This window comes from Aspergillus nidulans, chromosome VIII, assembly GCF_000011425.1.
Source record: "Aspergillus nidulans FGSC A4 chromosome VIII".
Classification (NCBI taxonomy): domain Eukaryota; kingdom Fungi; phylum Ascomycota; class Eurotiomycetes; order Eurotiales; family Aspergillaceae; genus Aspergillus; species Aspergillus nidulans.
The window spans coordinates 763482-778859 of NC_066264.1; the positions used below are offsets into that span (position 1 = coordinate 763482).

The window sequence follows — 15378 nt, forward strand, 5'->3', positions numbered from 1 at the left end:
ATATCAGAAAATTATTGAATTAGGTCAATAGGATATCTTAAACGTCCATTGCAAATATATGTTACTATGCGCATGGTATCTTATCAACAAGCCCAAAGCACTGTCTACTCAAGCACCAAACTCCATTCCGGACCCTGGCAGAGATTAACCTCAAAATGGATGACAAAAGGTATGCCATTAGTCCCATGCATCCCCCCAACCATCGTCTTCATCCACATCCTTCGGCTTCGTATCAATCTTCTTTGCAGGCGTCGCAACCTTAGCAGCAGGTTTCACTGTAGAACTTGGACTAGCAGTCCGTGTGAATGACGTAGTTTTAGAGTTGCCCAACCCTTTTGGTAAGGGTTTCTTTGCTTTTGATTGTGCAGCGAGCCATCCCGCGAAATCAGGTTCACCGCCATCATCATATGGGACAGTGCTAACTTTAGGTTTGGCAGTAGAAGGAGTAGTGGTTGGCGGGGTACTAAATGGGTCCTCGTCGTTCCCCCACCCGTCCTCGTCCTCATCATCCATAGCTCCCCATGCATCGTAAACGTCATCTGCCGGTTGGGGTGCTTCCTCGCGGACTGATGTGGGCTGTGCAGACATTGAACGATTCAGTGGCTGGATTGCAGGTCGTATATCTTTTGCTTCATTCAACGTTGCCGGTGTGGTTGATGTTGTCACGCGCGGCACAGACGCAGAGCGTTGTTCCTCAGCTGGTTTAGGCGTGGAAGTAGACTGAATGGCGCCATCAGCGGCTGCTATTTTATTAGTGAACGAAGAAATAGCCCATCCCGCCCAGGATTTGTCATTGGACGTTCCTATGCGAGCAGCGTCTTTGGGCGCGTCTGAATTTGTTGCTGGGAGAGCTGTATCGGCCATGGTATGGCCAAATTTTCGAACACGCTGTAGGTACAAGTCTAGCGTTTTGTTGGCTTGGTCCCGTACCAACCTATACGCTGTCAGTGATTGACTAAAGGAATAAGGGGTTGACGCACTTTTCCCGGTCAAGGAGGGCAGGGCATATGGCAGGTAAAACTTTGGTCGCGCAATCATCCTCAGAGAAGATGTCCAACGTTGCAGATAGTGCCAACAGGCCAGCGTTTCGGGCGTGGACGAATGGGTCTCGAAGGGCGCGTGTGAAAGCTGCGACGAGAACTTTGGCTCTTGACTGGTAACAATTTAGCGACGCACCAACCAGGTATTTAGTGTACTGACGCTTTGTCCCAAGTTTTTCGCAATTTTCCCCAGACAAATCGTCGTATTCGTCCGGATGCCCGGCTGTTCATCGTTCGCAGTCCGTGCCAGGAATTTAAGAAGTTCCCCGTTAATCGTGCGGTCACTCAGTTTGGTGATAATAGGCAGAACAGCCTTTACTGTCTGTTCTCGAACGACTGGCGCCGCGTCTGTGAACCCAGATGTCTGCAATAAAGTCAGCTCGACCCAGGGTTTTTAGGCACAAGACAAACGAACCATTTGAGGGAAGATCTTATCATTTACAACTTTCTGAGAAAGGTTCTCAGCCATAATCGGTAGGTTATCCAGAAGACAGACCCTGATAGCCCGGTCAGGGTTCCCGAACAAGCGCACAATTACAGGTGTAAGCTTGGCGTTGAACTCATCCTGCGACAATTTCCCGCCAATTTTCAGGATCGCAGACAAGACCTTTGGGCCGCCGCCGCCAAATTCGACCGATTTCAAGAGCTCTGGGAGCACTTTCATCTTAAAGAATTCCTCTGGAAAGTCTTCCGAAAGATTTTCCAGCTCACTGGGTCTGTTAGCGCATCGCCTCAACAAACCATGGAAGAAACTCACTTAAGAAAATCTTCCCTCTCAGCATCACTCTTTAGACCTAAACTGTCAATATCATCCGTCAACCGGATCAGCGGGGTCTCAAAAAAGCCACCACTTTTCTTCCCTTGCTCGACAAAGTGTGCCGGACTTAGTCGTAGTTTAGGGTTAGCCGCGCCCAGGCGTTTATAGCTCTGATGCATGCTAGGTGGAATATTCATCGTCTTGCCGACCTCCCCGGTGAAATTGCCGTTGAAGACCTCGAACACTAGGATCGCAAGACCATAGGAGTCCACGGCTGTTAGAGGGTGACGTTTGATTGCATCCCATCCTCCCTTTACAATCTCCGGGGGAGTGTATCGAGCGGTGTCTGGCATAAGGCTACCGTAAGTCTGCGCCATGTCAGTAGGTGATAGTAGGCCACGACTCAAAAGACTAACATATATCACCGCTTGATCATCGTTCATTGAGCTTAGAATATCAAAACCCCCGAGCTTCCATTCACCACTTTCACTTGTGTATATTGATGATGCTCTCACGGCACCATGGACTGATGTAGCGTCTTCATTAATGAACTTCAAAGTAGTCTGAGACGTAGATCTCATCAGTACTTGCTTGGATAACGGGCAATATTAACATACTGCAACCGTATATAGACCCCATTTAGATGTCTCCTCGCTCAGGCTCCGCCGCTTCACATGCCAGGATAGAGGGACGACCCGTTCCGTCACGATATAAATCGAAGTCTCGGTCTAACATCTATGAGTATTCGTTCTTGAGAGACAGCCTTCTAGGTGTAATGACAGTGACATACCTCAATAGTATCCAATACCTTTATCACCCCCGGATGCCGTAGTGTTCGTGATTTCCGCACGGCGTTCTTCGCAAGCGGCAGCCGTGACTTGTTCGGGGCGATTTCGAAGGTGAATACACTGCATGCTGAACCGTCTTCCTACATACAGATTACGTGTATATCAGTGCCCTGCACAAAAGCGGAACCACGTTCTAGAGAAGCATACTCGCTTCGTTGCGTTATGAAGTGTCCAGATCGACTCGGAAATGTCTACTCGGTCTCCTAGCGAATATGGGAACGAGCTGCCTTTGGCCATCGCAGACGCGACGGCAGATTTAAGGAAGTCCATTGTTGTAATTTGGCGCCAGCTCTTGGGCTAGCTAAGTTCGTCTTTTCGGGCTCGGGGAACTGAAAAGGCCGCGCTCAAAGAGGCTGCTTGATGATGGCGATTCGGAGGAGTGAGGGAGAAGGATTCGAGGAGTTATCGAGAGGCGGAGGAGTTCCGTGCTCCTGGAGGTTTATAGACCGTGGTTGAACGAAGTAGTTGTTCTGTTGTTGTCTTTTTGTTTGGCCCTGCTATCTGGGTCCCTGGGATAATGAACGAGCTCCGTAAGTACCCCGCCCCCGATTTGGCTTAGGCTGTCTGTCATTTAATGCATCGCGCGTATCGACTCGACCAAAACTTCTCCCTATTCACCACACGCCATGTCATATAATGTGTTATCAACTTGACAAGCTATTTGAAAAGGTCCAGTTTACACCGCTTCTATTCTTGTAGACTAGGCAAGTAAGTGATCACTCTTCTCACTCCGTCATCCTTCACGTTCCCAGCACAACCTCTCCGATGATGCGACACTGGTAAAAGGTCAGACGGCGAAACTTCGACCGCGACACCCAAACCGATGGAACTCCCGCTCAGCACACCAGAGGAGTCCGCCCCCAACGTATTCAGAACCCCTTCACCGGGCGTCCCTTGTGGAAGCGCAGCTCAGCTCGACCCCGGCCCAATTCACCCAGCCCACGTATCCCAGACGCAGGCACATTCTTGATAAAAAGGCAAAAAGGTTCTAGTCGCAAGACCCACGACTAACGGCTCGCTCTGCCTTGGGAAGACATGTGTACAATGAAACCGATGGCTAGCCGCTTACTGGGGTTTCTCGTCCGCTGTGCCTCTATGAGGAATGGAGAAACTAATGGCTGCGGCGAACATTGTGTGGGGATCCATGAGGCTTATACTATCACTGCGGGACGTGTGTGCAGGGCTGGGTTGGATACAGCTGGGATGCGTTGAAATGCGGGGTGGATTTGTGTGTTGTGGAATCTAGTGCCTGGGGTTTTGTGGCGCTCCTTTGGATGAGAACAAGTACCGCGGCTGGGTGTTGCGGTTTTGGCTGAATGAAGACCAAATGATAAACTGAAAAGACCTGAGGAGAATGGGATTTTTTGTTTTTTTCACTTCTTTTTTTTTGGTTGCATACTGGGTCGAGACACTACCTGCTAACGTGTTGCAACAGAATCTCTTCGAACACGACGGACACCACTAGGCATAGCTTTACACAATGTACAGTAGCAACTTTATCTGTCCTACAAGTGTCATTCAGCTCATGCTTTACTTTATCAACTCTCCCTCCTACCCGCAATCTGTACCTGAATTTAACCTGGCTTCAGCCTGCAATACCCTTCGGGATCAGTCTCGCCATCCAAGAGGCCTGGCATCATGAAGGGTTATTTGAAATATAAGAAGCTGCAAACTCAGCACGTAGTATCGATATAGATCGATCCAGATAGTCCATATTCTGATAAATCTCCCATGGTCCCGATATAATATACGCAAAGCGGGAGCGACGTAGAGACGAGCAAAGACACCAGTCTTGGACAGCAAAAGACCACGGCCGGCTTAGTTCAACAATGTGCCTTCTGGTCATATTCTGATACTCTTTCTGTCCGACTAGGCCACCCTGAAAGATGGATTCGTCAAGCTCAGCTGTTCTTGATCAGCAGAAATTCTACACCGCGTTCCATGTGGTAGACCAACCAACGACAGAATGCATCCGCCCTAAATAGGTATATAATCGGCATGTGCGGACCACTAATGCCGAGGAAAAGCTAGCAATAGCTTCAAAAATAGTGCGCTTCAATAATCTGCGAACGATCTGATCTCGAAGATTGGCGAGGCTTCTTTGGCGTTGGGATTCCGATCGTATATTCACTGCGTACAACCGACCTCCATGAACAGAAATAAGGAGGTTTCCAGTATATTTGTTCACCAGATCATTTAGATTCCTCCGGAGTCTCCTGGGCCTGAGCAGCGGAAGCCGGAGGCTGAGCAGCCATTGGAGGGGGCATTTGAGGTAGCTGATTGAAGCCGCTACTTGGCGTGCGATGCTGATGAGGTGGGTAGTGGTGTGCCTGGTGAGGGCTAGACTGGAAGTGGGGTTGTTGCTGAGGGTAGTTCCCTCGACCAGGTGGCACTAAGTTTCCATTAGCAAACATTTATAACTGCCTCTCGGGCCATTGCAACTTACAATGACCTGGCTGTTGCCCAGCATACACTGGCTGCTGGTGCTGGCCGGGCGGCATATACATAACGTGTTGGGGAGCTTGGCCGGGTTGCGAGTTCTGATGCATCATCATAGGGGCGCCGCGGCTGGGACTGGGGTAGCCGCCATGGGGTTGAGGCGGTGGCACATGAGGATAGGCATGAGCTGGGCTTGGAGAATACATTTGCATCTGAGGCGTGAATGGAGCCTGGGGAACCCCCATGTAAGGCCCTCCAGACGGCTGCTGGACCATGATAGGCGCTGCCATGGCACCCTGCGGATTGACGAATGGAGGAGCGCCTTGGTAGTGTCTCATGTGGGCGGGCTGCGGTGCGCCTTGATTGACGAAAAATTGAGGCATAGGCTGTTGGCCATACGCAAGTTGTGCATGAGGTGCCATCGGTGACGGGTATCCATGTTGAAGCCTGGGGGATGGAAACATCTGCGATTGCGAGGCAGACATTTGCATACGGTGGGGGTCATCAAAATGCGGAGGGCCAGATCCATGATGCTGTTGAGGATGAAGGTGAGGTCCATGGGGAGGGCCGGAGGTAGGTGGCATGGTAGGTGCCTGCTGGAACTGGTAGGGTAAGTGGGGTTGGTGAGGTATCTGTGGATTAGAGGCAGACCGACTCTGCGGGGAAGTGTGAGACGATTTGAACATCTGCACATAGCTCTTCTCTTCGTCTCCATTAGTCGCAATATTCCACGTAGGTAGGGTGCTGTAAGCAAAGGGAATCCCGCCGTTCGAACTATAGTCCCGATCAGTCTGCTCTGCACTCTCTTTTTTCATACGCTTGATAGGATTGAATTGATCCTTAAGCGAAGGGCGCTCGGAGATGGGTCGTGGCTTGTGCGTGCCGAAGAAATTGGAGGGACTTTTGGTTCGCGGGTCAGGCTTGACAAACATTGGCATTGCCGATGCGCCCGGTGTAAATGTACTGGCCGTTGGGTTAGGCTTAAATTCCATAGCCTTGACGTTGAACTTAGTTGAGATAGATGATGTCGGTGTGAGGACTTTGGTTGGGCTAGACACATTTGACTGATCGGTAGACGGCGCAGCACGGGCATCTTGGATTGGCAGCGGGGTTGGTACTGGCCCGGCAGCTGCTCCTTTTCGCTGCTGGAGGTTGTCGGCAAGGCGATGACCGAGCATTCCTGTCGTTTGGCGACCCGAATATAGAGGTTGGTGCGGAGCTCGTCCTGCAGGGCCACCTTGGGGACCCGTTGGTGGATATCCTTGACGGCCACGAGGATAAGCAGGGCGGTCTGTCTGAGACGGTTGAGCAGCCGTTGCGCCGCCTTCCTGGCGGACAGGTAACTGGGCCTGATCTGCGGTCTTTTTCTGTTCGACAGGAGTGGCCGTAGTATCCTTGGGCGGCTTTTTCTCCTCAGCAGCATTCTGCTGAGCCCGTTGAATGATCGCTTCCTGCTTGCGCGGATCTTTGGCGAGGATGGGGACAAGGTCTTTCGGGACTGGAGTAGCAAGCTTGAAATTCTGGGAGAACTTCATCAAATCGTTGAGCTTGGTTGACCGGTCTACAGCTGCTTGGTTACGACGTCGTTGATCCAGCTTGATTCGCTCGTTGTTTGCAAAGATACGGAAACGATCCACTACTTCATTCTCATAGTTGTTCCCGGGAGACACACCCTTGGTGGCAGCAGGAGTTGTGGAAGATGCTTTGGGAGGGGCGACCTTTCGTTCTGATTCGGAAGCGGGAGCGGCAGTGACCGCGGGTGCTGCAGGTGGCTGCGATAAAGCAGGCTCCTTTGCTGGCAGTGTTGTGGGGCTGGTTTCTTTTGTGCTAATCGCCCGCTTGACGGAGCCCGTTTGTGGTGGAGCAGTGGCAGCAAGCTGATTGCTGAAGTTCCTGAGAGCAGGCGGAGTGTATTTGTTCGGCTGCCCAGAAGCCAATGGGGGAAAGTTCTTTTCGTCACGGCGCACACCACTGTATTTGTCTTCCTCGTCCCCGGCATCCGGTGCTTGAAGTCCTCGCTCCTCTCTCACGTGCGCATTGTCTGTGTCACTGTTCTCGATTTCACGGGCAATGCGAGCGGCTTCAGCTTCCTTTCGCTTATAGGTCGGGTCCGAGCGGTCGATACGGGTAGTATACATATCCTCGTCATAGCTGCTAGTAGCACCGAAAAGTCGTGCATTTGTTTCAAATTGGTCCCATTGTTTTAAGGCCGTTGAGGTACTTTCGAGAGACAAATCGGTGCTTGCATCTGCCCCAGGTTCCCAGCGTTTCAGCGCCCGTTCGCGTATGGCAAGATTTCCGGAGATATCAGCATCGGTCCTGAAACCAGTGGTAGTTCCTGGAGTGAGAAGATTAGGACCTAATCTATGGCTGGAGTGTTCCAAAGTGGCTATAGTATTTGAACGTACCGTTAGGTTTTGCTGATAAGTCAGTTGTGGTGACATTCAATACGGACACATCAAGGACGTCACTCATATTGAAAGTCATAATGTGATCTGGTGCTGACCCGAGAAACGGACTAGCGACGTCGCTCACCCCATTAGCTCGCTGCTGTTCCTGTTTCAAATGTCGATGCGTCATCTTGAGAGTCACGGAAGACTCGTTGGGTTCAAGAGTGGATGAGGAGAGTATGCCAGTGAATTGGTCACCGTTCTTCGTGGTGACAGTAGTACTGAGTCCCTACAACATATATAAGCCTCTGCTTGAGCACAGTCTCAAGTCCGCCGGAGGAAGTTGACGTACAATAAAGGTAGTAAATAGGAACACAAGTCGGTCATGGGCATGATTATCTGCGGTGTTCGATTCCTTCGTGGACGTAGGAGACGACGTCTTCTGGGGCATGTTGCCGTTTTGCTGGGGAAAGGACGGGCGTTGGGTAATCGGATTCGTCCCTTGAGTCCAAGCCTTCTGAGAATTGCTGCGCCTGAAAAATGGCAGTTGTCAGCGGCATTGCTCGGTATATGAAAATAAAAGCAGGGTGACTGTCTGGATATAATTATAGGAAGGACGTATGATAATTTCAACCACAAGAAATACATGACATATACATATGGTGCTAACAACACAAAATGATGCATTGAGGCAGCGACCACCAGAGTAAGGCAATGAATAGCAGCCAGACCTCAAAAAGGGCAGATTGGGGCGCAATGGGAAGGCCAACAAAACCTACCTCTGCCCGCCATCCGCTGGGCTACCAGTCTGTCGTCTGCCGCCATCTGACGACTTATTTGTGCTAGTCCTCAAAGTAGGTCGAGAGTTTGAATTTTGCACCGATGCATTGCCGGAGTGGTTATTGGCAACAGGGGCGGAGTTGACAGTGGAAGAAGCCATGATTGGGCTTTGATTGACAGAAGCTCACGTCGTGGTACTTAGCCCGACGTCGAGCTTCAAGTAATTGTCGGAGGGGGTCGTAACGATGAAGCAACACACCGCCTGCGCTAAAAGGGCGCGAGGAAGTGTTGCAGGACCGAGAGGGGATGGAAAGAGGGGTGGGAGGGGGGAGTGTGTGGATGTGGGTGGAGGAAAAGCACACGAGTTAAGCTCAAGGTGTAAAAGTCACGGGACCTGGAGGTCTCTGTGACTGGAAAGGAGGGGTGCGATCCGGAGCTCGAAAATAGGGGGAAAAGGGTACGACCGAAAAGAAACAAGATTTATGCTGCCAAGTGAGTATAAATATAGCAGGGAGAACAAGGGAAAGAACAATAAATCGCAATAACTCGCCAAACAACAAGTGAAGACGTAGTGACTTAAGAGAGAGGGTGAGGTTTTGGGTGGGAATTGAATTGGGCGAGGTGGAGTGGACAGACTAAAGGTGATCGGGGTCCAAGCCAGAGCCTATTCTTCAGTGGGACCACGGCCGGAGACAGCCCAGGCGCCTTTACATGAATCACCTTTCTAACTCAGGGTTGGTCCTTTGTCCCTGCTCTTCGCCTGCCTGCGCGCAGTACTATCTTTACTGCCACCTCAAAACACAGCCCATCCGAGTTATTGAAGCTTTACAATGCTTTCTGCTTTGCTTACGGCTCAAAGTCAGACATCAGACATCACTTTGACTCTTTGACTCCACGTATTTGAGATAATGCAGCAATGCTAGCAAGTTAAGACGAGCAAGGTATAGCCCCGATGAAGAGTTGGGTCATACTGTGTATTCTGTATAGCTCTCTGTGCTCTGCGAACTGCAGACTGGACGGGTATAGGGACATGGCCTGTAGATTTGAATCTGGATCGTGACAGAAAAAGGCAGAAGAATCCAACTGTTCATTCAATGCCCGTGCTACTCGGCACAGTTGGTGATTGGCGCACATGCAAAACAGTGCTAGTTTGCTGTCCGGCACAGGCCTCAGCAGGGCATTCTATAGGATGCGCTGGCTCAGTGAGATCTGACCAGAGGGCGTGACCCATTTCACCTGCTGTAAAGTGCTTCCAGTATTCCCAGACATGATAAGTTTCTTAATTAACCCAGCCTCAAGGGTGCCCGTATGTCGATAACAAAGCTGAAGCTGAGGCGTAAGGCATAGAGGTGGCTGGTGTACCTTGTGATTGGATAGAACTCCGTCTTCTGCCTCAGGCGCAGATCCCACCTCAACTTCAGCCCAATTAATATGCAAGCAAACGCCTATCACGGCCTCTTTGCTTCCTCTTTCTATCTGAGCCAGCTCTCTTGATCCTGTACCCTCAGGAGTATTCCGGCCGTCGCAATTTGCATCATCTTCATTTTAAGGCTGCGCGTTCCGGTTATTTCGATACTTAGTTGTCCTTTCAGCTCCCGAGCCGCTTCTGGCCCTCGCTGTCCCTTACACACGCCTCTCGCATCGTAATCCCGCCGTCCCTTCGCCGTCCCTTCGCAGTCCCTGTCGACTCCTGGTCCCCTGCGTCGCCCTCGAAATAAAATCTTCGCCCCCCGTCTGTGCTGTCTTTCGTTAAGGTCCGCATAATAATCCGACCTCGTGCGCACATGCAGTCCACCGGGAGCACCTCCTCACGGTCTGCCCGTAGCCCCTCCGCCCAGCACTTCCACTCTGGATCCTCGGGGAGCAGCATAGATACCGCCATGACTTCACAGTCTTCTGCACCTCGGAGCTCGTCAAGCTCGTCAAGATCTCAGTCGTCCCGGAGTGCCGTGGTAAGTTCGCAGTCTACTTCTTATCGCCCTAAATACGTTGTGACTAACTGGCAGTGATCAATCACAGCCGAATGGGCAAATATCGCAAATCGAAAAAAGCGTCACGCATCTACTCGTCGCAACAAAACAGCTATTAGAGACATTGACACAATGGTCTCGCCGACAGGTTTCGGAAAGCGAAGTCTCCGACGTCTACGTACGGTTGGGATACGAATTTAATTTGGCTTGTCGTGCCTTCAGCGCTATTGGGGTGGACACTTCGGACTTGGGCCCGGTACCCGATCTTCTCCGCACGATTCTCGAAGATACTCTGAGCCAGGACGCTTCGCCACAAGCTCTCGACGTTTTTCTCCCTCGGATTCGTGACATAATCATCAATCTTCTTCACGGTTTGAAGAGAAAGCAAGCACGCCTGCGATCGCGGCAGCAAAAGGAAGATGGCAGGTCGGGACCTGGTCGACAGGCTAGCGCAGGTAGTGCTGCGAGTGAAATACCTCCACCGTTCGAAGAGGCTCCCACCGGCGCGGCATCTCCTAAACGCCCAAGCCGTACCCGTTACGGCAGCAGTGGATCTCTCGAAGACAAGCCGCATGCCTCATCTAGATCGTCGCCTGATATCAAATCTGGAAGCTACTCGGATCGGGAGGCATCCAGACGGGAAGCGCAGAATGCTCTAGCTCAACCATCACAGCAAGATAGTGATATGAGCACTAGGACTTCCCAATACCCTCCGCCCCCGCCGCCACCACCAAAGCAGGATGATGCTATAGGTGCCCTGCAGCGAAGTGGAGAGCTGGAACGACGCGCGTCGCGGAGATTCTCTGCGTATCAAATACAAAAACATCTAGGCGCCTCTTCCAATGGAGTTCCTGTGATCCCAACCCAAAACTCGCCTTTGCCTAACCGTGGCCGTGATGTTCGAGAGTCGCTGAATGCTGTACGTCTGCGTGGATCGTACGCCCATGGACGTCAGCGCTCGACAAATCGATCACATGGGCATGTTGAGACGAAAGCTACTCAGCCGCAGCAACCTCAAAGCCGCACGGAGGATCCCGTGAAGCAGCGTGTCGAAGCAGCTACGGAACCTTCCACTGATGGTGTCTTCAGAGAAAACGATGCCCGGCCTGAAAAGGACGCGGCGAATGATGTCCTTGAAGGACCTCCGGTACTGCCCCCAATGCCACAAGAGCCGTCTCTTGCAGACGCTTTTGAGCCGGTGAAGGACACTGGGCCTCGCACTAACCAGGGTCCGGAAACACCTAAATCAAGCCATCGACAACCGACTTCTGCCGTTTCGACTCCGCCTCAAGCCACGCAGTATTCACCTGAGCAGCCTTCTCCGGGGAAGGAACTTACTTTGTTCCTCCAGTATCGGAGCAAAATCAAGAAATACGTGCTTTCAGAAGGTGCTTCTGGTTTGACCATCGGGAGACTTCAGTTGGCGTTCATAGAAAAATTTGCATGGAATACGCACAACAATGGTGCTGATCTACCGGAAATCTACATTCAAGATCCAATTTCAGGTATCAGGCACGAGTTGGAGGATTTGAGTGACGTCAAAGATCGCTCTGTTCTCGTCCTAAACGTCGACGCCCTTGATGAAGTCAAAAAGCATTTTGATGATGAGCTCGGTGGTGTACGCCGCCTACTTGAGGGTGTTAAAGGAGCATTGGATGGACAGGGAAACATGATGCAGCGCGTCTCAGATCGGCAAGTGGAGGCTGTGAAGGAGATCGCCCGCCTTGCCGCCGCACCTGCTGTCTCTACCGCTGGCGCCCCTGCCACTGGAGAGGTGCGACGCGGTCCCATTTCTGGCAGTGCCAGTCAAATGGCAGAACTGTCAAGCCTGCGACGAGATCTGGCGGTGCTGCGACAAACATACACCGACTTCTCGGCGGATATTGCGAGCTCGATGGGTGCGATACGGGCCAAAGCGGATACCGTCAAATCTTCAGCTGTCGAAGCTTCTGTGCCGTCTTACGAAGGGGATGCAGGCCGGGCGCGTGTCAACCTTGGGAAGAAGGAGCTCGCTGAAGAGTCTGAACGGCTTGTTGCGCGAGTCGATGACCTACAGGATCTGATTGAGGATCTACGGAAAGACGTGGTCAGCCGAGGAGTACGGCCGCTTCCTAGACAGCTGGAGACTGTGGGTAAAGATATCAGCGCCGTTACAAAAGAGATCAAGAAGATGCAAGAATTCCTCAAGCGAGAGAAACCAATTTGGACCAAGATCTGGGAGAAGGAGCTGCAGCTTGTTTGTGAGGAACGTGACCAGCTCACCATGCAGGAAGATCTTGCAGCTGATCTGCAGGATGATCTGGAAAAAGCAGCCCAGACGTTTGCTCTCGTCGAGCAAGCAACCAAGCAGCAGGCCATGCAAAACGGCAACAGCGGCCCTACACTGCGAAATACCTCGCGTAATGTGGTGATTGACCCGGCAGTGGATCCTATGAAAGCAAAGGACAGTGTGTTGGGCGAAGTTCGCGCTCTCCAGCCCAACCATGAATCCCGGCTTGAGGCTATCGAACGAGCTGAAAAAGCCCGGCAGAAGGAGCTCGAAACTCGCCGTGTCGATCTATTCCAGAAGGAACTGGGCACCTTTGTTCAGGAGGGAAAGCTGAAGAAGAGTGGCGGTTTCGAGGAAGCCGAACGTCTTCGTCGGGCTAAAGACGAGCGCAATCGCAAGGAGATGTGGAATATAGCTCAAGCCCGTGCAGCTGAGATTGAAAAAGCTGAAGCGGAAGCGGCTGCAGCTTCCACGCCCTCTGCAGCAGAACCATACTCCGACGACGCGGCTCTTGAGAGAACCGAAGCACCGGAGTCGCCTAAAGGGAAGGCTCCAGTGTCTGACGGTGACGTGGGCGAGGAGAAGAAGGATGAAGAAGCGCCAGCCGAGAGCCAGGACAACCAGGAAAGCCATAAAACAGACCCCGAGAATTAGGCTTGTATGCAAAACAGCCAGGAGGGACCCAGTTACCATTTATTTCATTCCATCAACCTCCCCATTCATTTATTTTCTTAGTCTACACTTTATCTGTCGTTCAATGTTTCCTTACTGCTCCTGTACTTTGGATTCACCCCATTCTCCTTGAACATGTTTGGAAGTCTCGGTAACTTGGATTGCCGAGTACTTGTTGCTCACTTGATATTGACGATACCCTGCCACGCCTGTGGCATGTTATGACTCTTACGAAACGGGGACTCCCTGGGCTGATTTGGCCTGTTATCTTACATTCTTGATTTGTCCTCGATGCACTTTCATTGCTTGTCATTTTTTTTTTCTCTGGACAAGCGCTCTTGTGTTTAGCCATTCGTTGAAGCGTTGCAGATACAGGCCATAATCACCACCACTGTCCTGATGCTTATACAGTAAATTTTTGCGTAGGTTTCTATGGCACGAAGGTATAACCAAGAAGATGGAACACGAAAAAGGAAGATGAAGGCGAAACCAAGTTGTGCATCGAGGTTAAACAGCGAAAAAGCAAAAAAAGAAGTGACCACTGCCGGGCTCGATCCGGCGACCTTGTCGGTGTAAACGACACGTGATAAACCACTACACTAAGCGGCCGCTTATTAAGAGTTGTAATTGTAATTAGAGCTATAGTTGTTGCTGAGCACATGCAAAGCGCCTTTTTGTCGAAATTCAATTTCCTATACATATAGTTGCGTATAGAGGAAGACAATGCCATTGTCAAAGAAAACATACAGATTATAGGTATGAATTTAGGGTTTGCTCTTTATCCTTAGCTCTCCGCCAACTCCACGGGCTGCGAGTACCGAAGCTGCTCGTTCAAAGCCGGAGACTTTGGGTAAAACTCCCCGCTCACCGTCATTGGGCTGTACTCTGCCACGGGAGCCTTACTATCTGACGTGACAGTTCGAAGTCGTCTTCTCCTCTCATACATGGCCCAGACAAACCCAGCCAGAGCAAGAACACCCAAGGGCACCCCAAGCCCAGCGCCGACGGCTACTGTTTTCGCGTCTATGTTCGCATCTAAGGTATCGGCATCGGCGCAAGCATTCGTTTTGTTTCGCGCTGTCGTATTGGAGGTGTTATCCGAATCCGACAGCTCCACGTAGTTCTTTAGAAGCCCAGCGCCCGGAACAATAGTCGCGCTCTGGAGGGTGAACGGCTCGAGATCCAGGTCGCAACTCGGGTTCGGTCCGGTCACATTGTTGACGATTGAGTTGCAACAGTAGTATACGCCTTGATCGGTGCTGTTGTAGGGGACGATTGCGCAGCCAGTGTTGCGTTGGATATTGGCTGGGTGTCAGGCGCGTTAGCTCATTCCGTCCCAACCTAACAGTGTACTCTTCAGTGATGGATTGGGAAAGGGTTTACTGCAAGCGCTTGTACACTCGTCGATCTCAAAGTTAGGATCTGTACAGCTTCCGCGCGATAGACCGAATGGCTGGGCGATACTCATGCAAAGCCCATTTGACAAACAAATGGAGCCGCTGCCGCAGCAGGCACTATTGTCACCTGGCGTACATTGCACGTCTGTGGTTGCTTCGTTGCCGTTTGGATAGTAGCATGTTGCGACAGAGAGGGAGGGTAATAGTAAGAGGAGGGGGACAAGGTTGAGTGGATTCATCATGACAACTATACTGATAAAACGGAGCAAGAGGTCTCTAGCACTGATCAAGCTTCTTCAGTAGATTGAGACTCAGGGGCTCGTTTGTGGCTAGGCTGGAGACACCCGAGAGAATGGTTCAGCTCTCGGGCTGATAATCCTGGCGCTAAAGGGTAAGCGTCAGGCTGTGGTTGATACCTACTAAATGCAGCTATACCGAGATGGTAAAAGTAGCAGGCTAGCGCTATTCAAATACCCAGCGCTATTCAAATACCTGTTTCCGCTCCAGTGTCAGAGACAGGGAGTACGGCGGTGTCGTCGACTGGGCAAGCACAAGACTAGCCAACTGCTTTGCTGCCACATACCTTGTTTGCGCTTTGCCTTGGATGCATATGCAAAGAGCTGCGCCTTGTTATAGAATCGGCGTCTTGTTGGCCCCATGGCAGTCCTTTCCTGATCTTCTCTGACTATCTTGAACATCATCTCCCTTGATGATGCGTAGCCATAGGCCTCAAGAGTTTATAACCATTATTAATGGCGCATTTATTCTGACCGGCCGTGACCTATGTCTTCCCATTTGACATCTCTTTCTTGCGCG

The 15378-nt window shown here is 51.3% G+C and overlaps 4 protein-coding genes across 4 annotated transcripts, besides 1 other annotated feature; 1 reads left to right on the forward strand and 3 right to left on the reverse strand.

Annotated features, from left to right (window-relative positions):
- Positions 1–15378: part of a sequence feature (contig 1.18 602..175793(-1)) that runs on past both edges of the window.
- On the reverse strand, positions 48–3111 carry ANIA_01326 (COPI-interacting protein CEX1). Its single transcript, XM_050613164.1, has 9 exons — positions 2793–3111; positions 2588–2725; positions 2415–2525; positions 2223–2360; positions 1798–2165; positions 1456–1750; positions 1201–1404; positions 981–1153; positions 48–934 (listed from the first exon to the last, which is right to left on the reverse strand). The coding sequence occupies exons 1-9, from the start codon at positions 2913–2915 to the stop codon at positions 178–180; spliced, it is 2307 nt and encodes a 768-aa protein (XP_050469000.1). The 5' UTR covers positions 2916–3111; the 3' UTR covers positions 48–177.
- On the reverse strand, positions 4838–8414 carry ANIA_01325 (putative PAB1 binding protein (Pbp1); the record flags this gene model as incomplete). The annotated part of the gene is made up of 5 exons (XM_653837.1): positions 4838–5037; positions 5092–7473; positions 7604–7763; positions 7827–8007; positions 8254–8414. 5 exons carry the CDS (start codon positions 8412–8414, stop codon positions 4838–4840), a joined length of 3084 nt encoding a protein of 1027 aa, XP_658929.1.
- On the forward strand, positions 10135–13147 carry ANIA_01324 (formin-mediated actin nucleation enhancer; the record flags this gene model as incomplete). The annotated part of the gene is made up of 2 exons (XM_653836.1): positions 10135–10206; positions 10274–13147. 2 exons carry the CDS (start codon positions 10135–10137, stop codon positions 13145–13147), a joined length of 2946 nt encoding a protein of 981 aa, XP_658928.1.
- Positions 13950–14801, reverse strand: ANIA_01323 (uncharacterized protein; the record flags this gene model as incomplete). The annotated part of the gene is made up of 2 exons (XM_653835.1): positions 13950–14470; positions 14699–14801. 2 exons carry the CDS (start codon positions 14799–14801, stop codon positions 13950–13952), a joined length of 624 nt encoding a protein of 207 aa, XP_658927.1.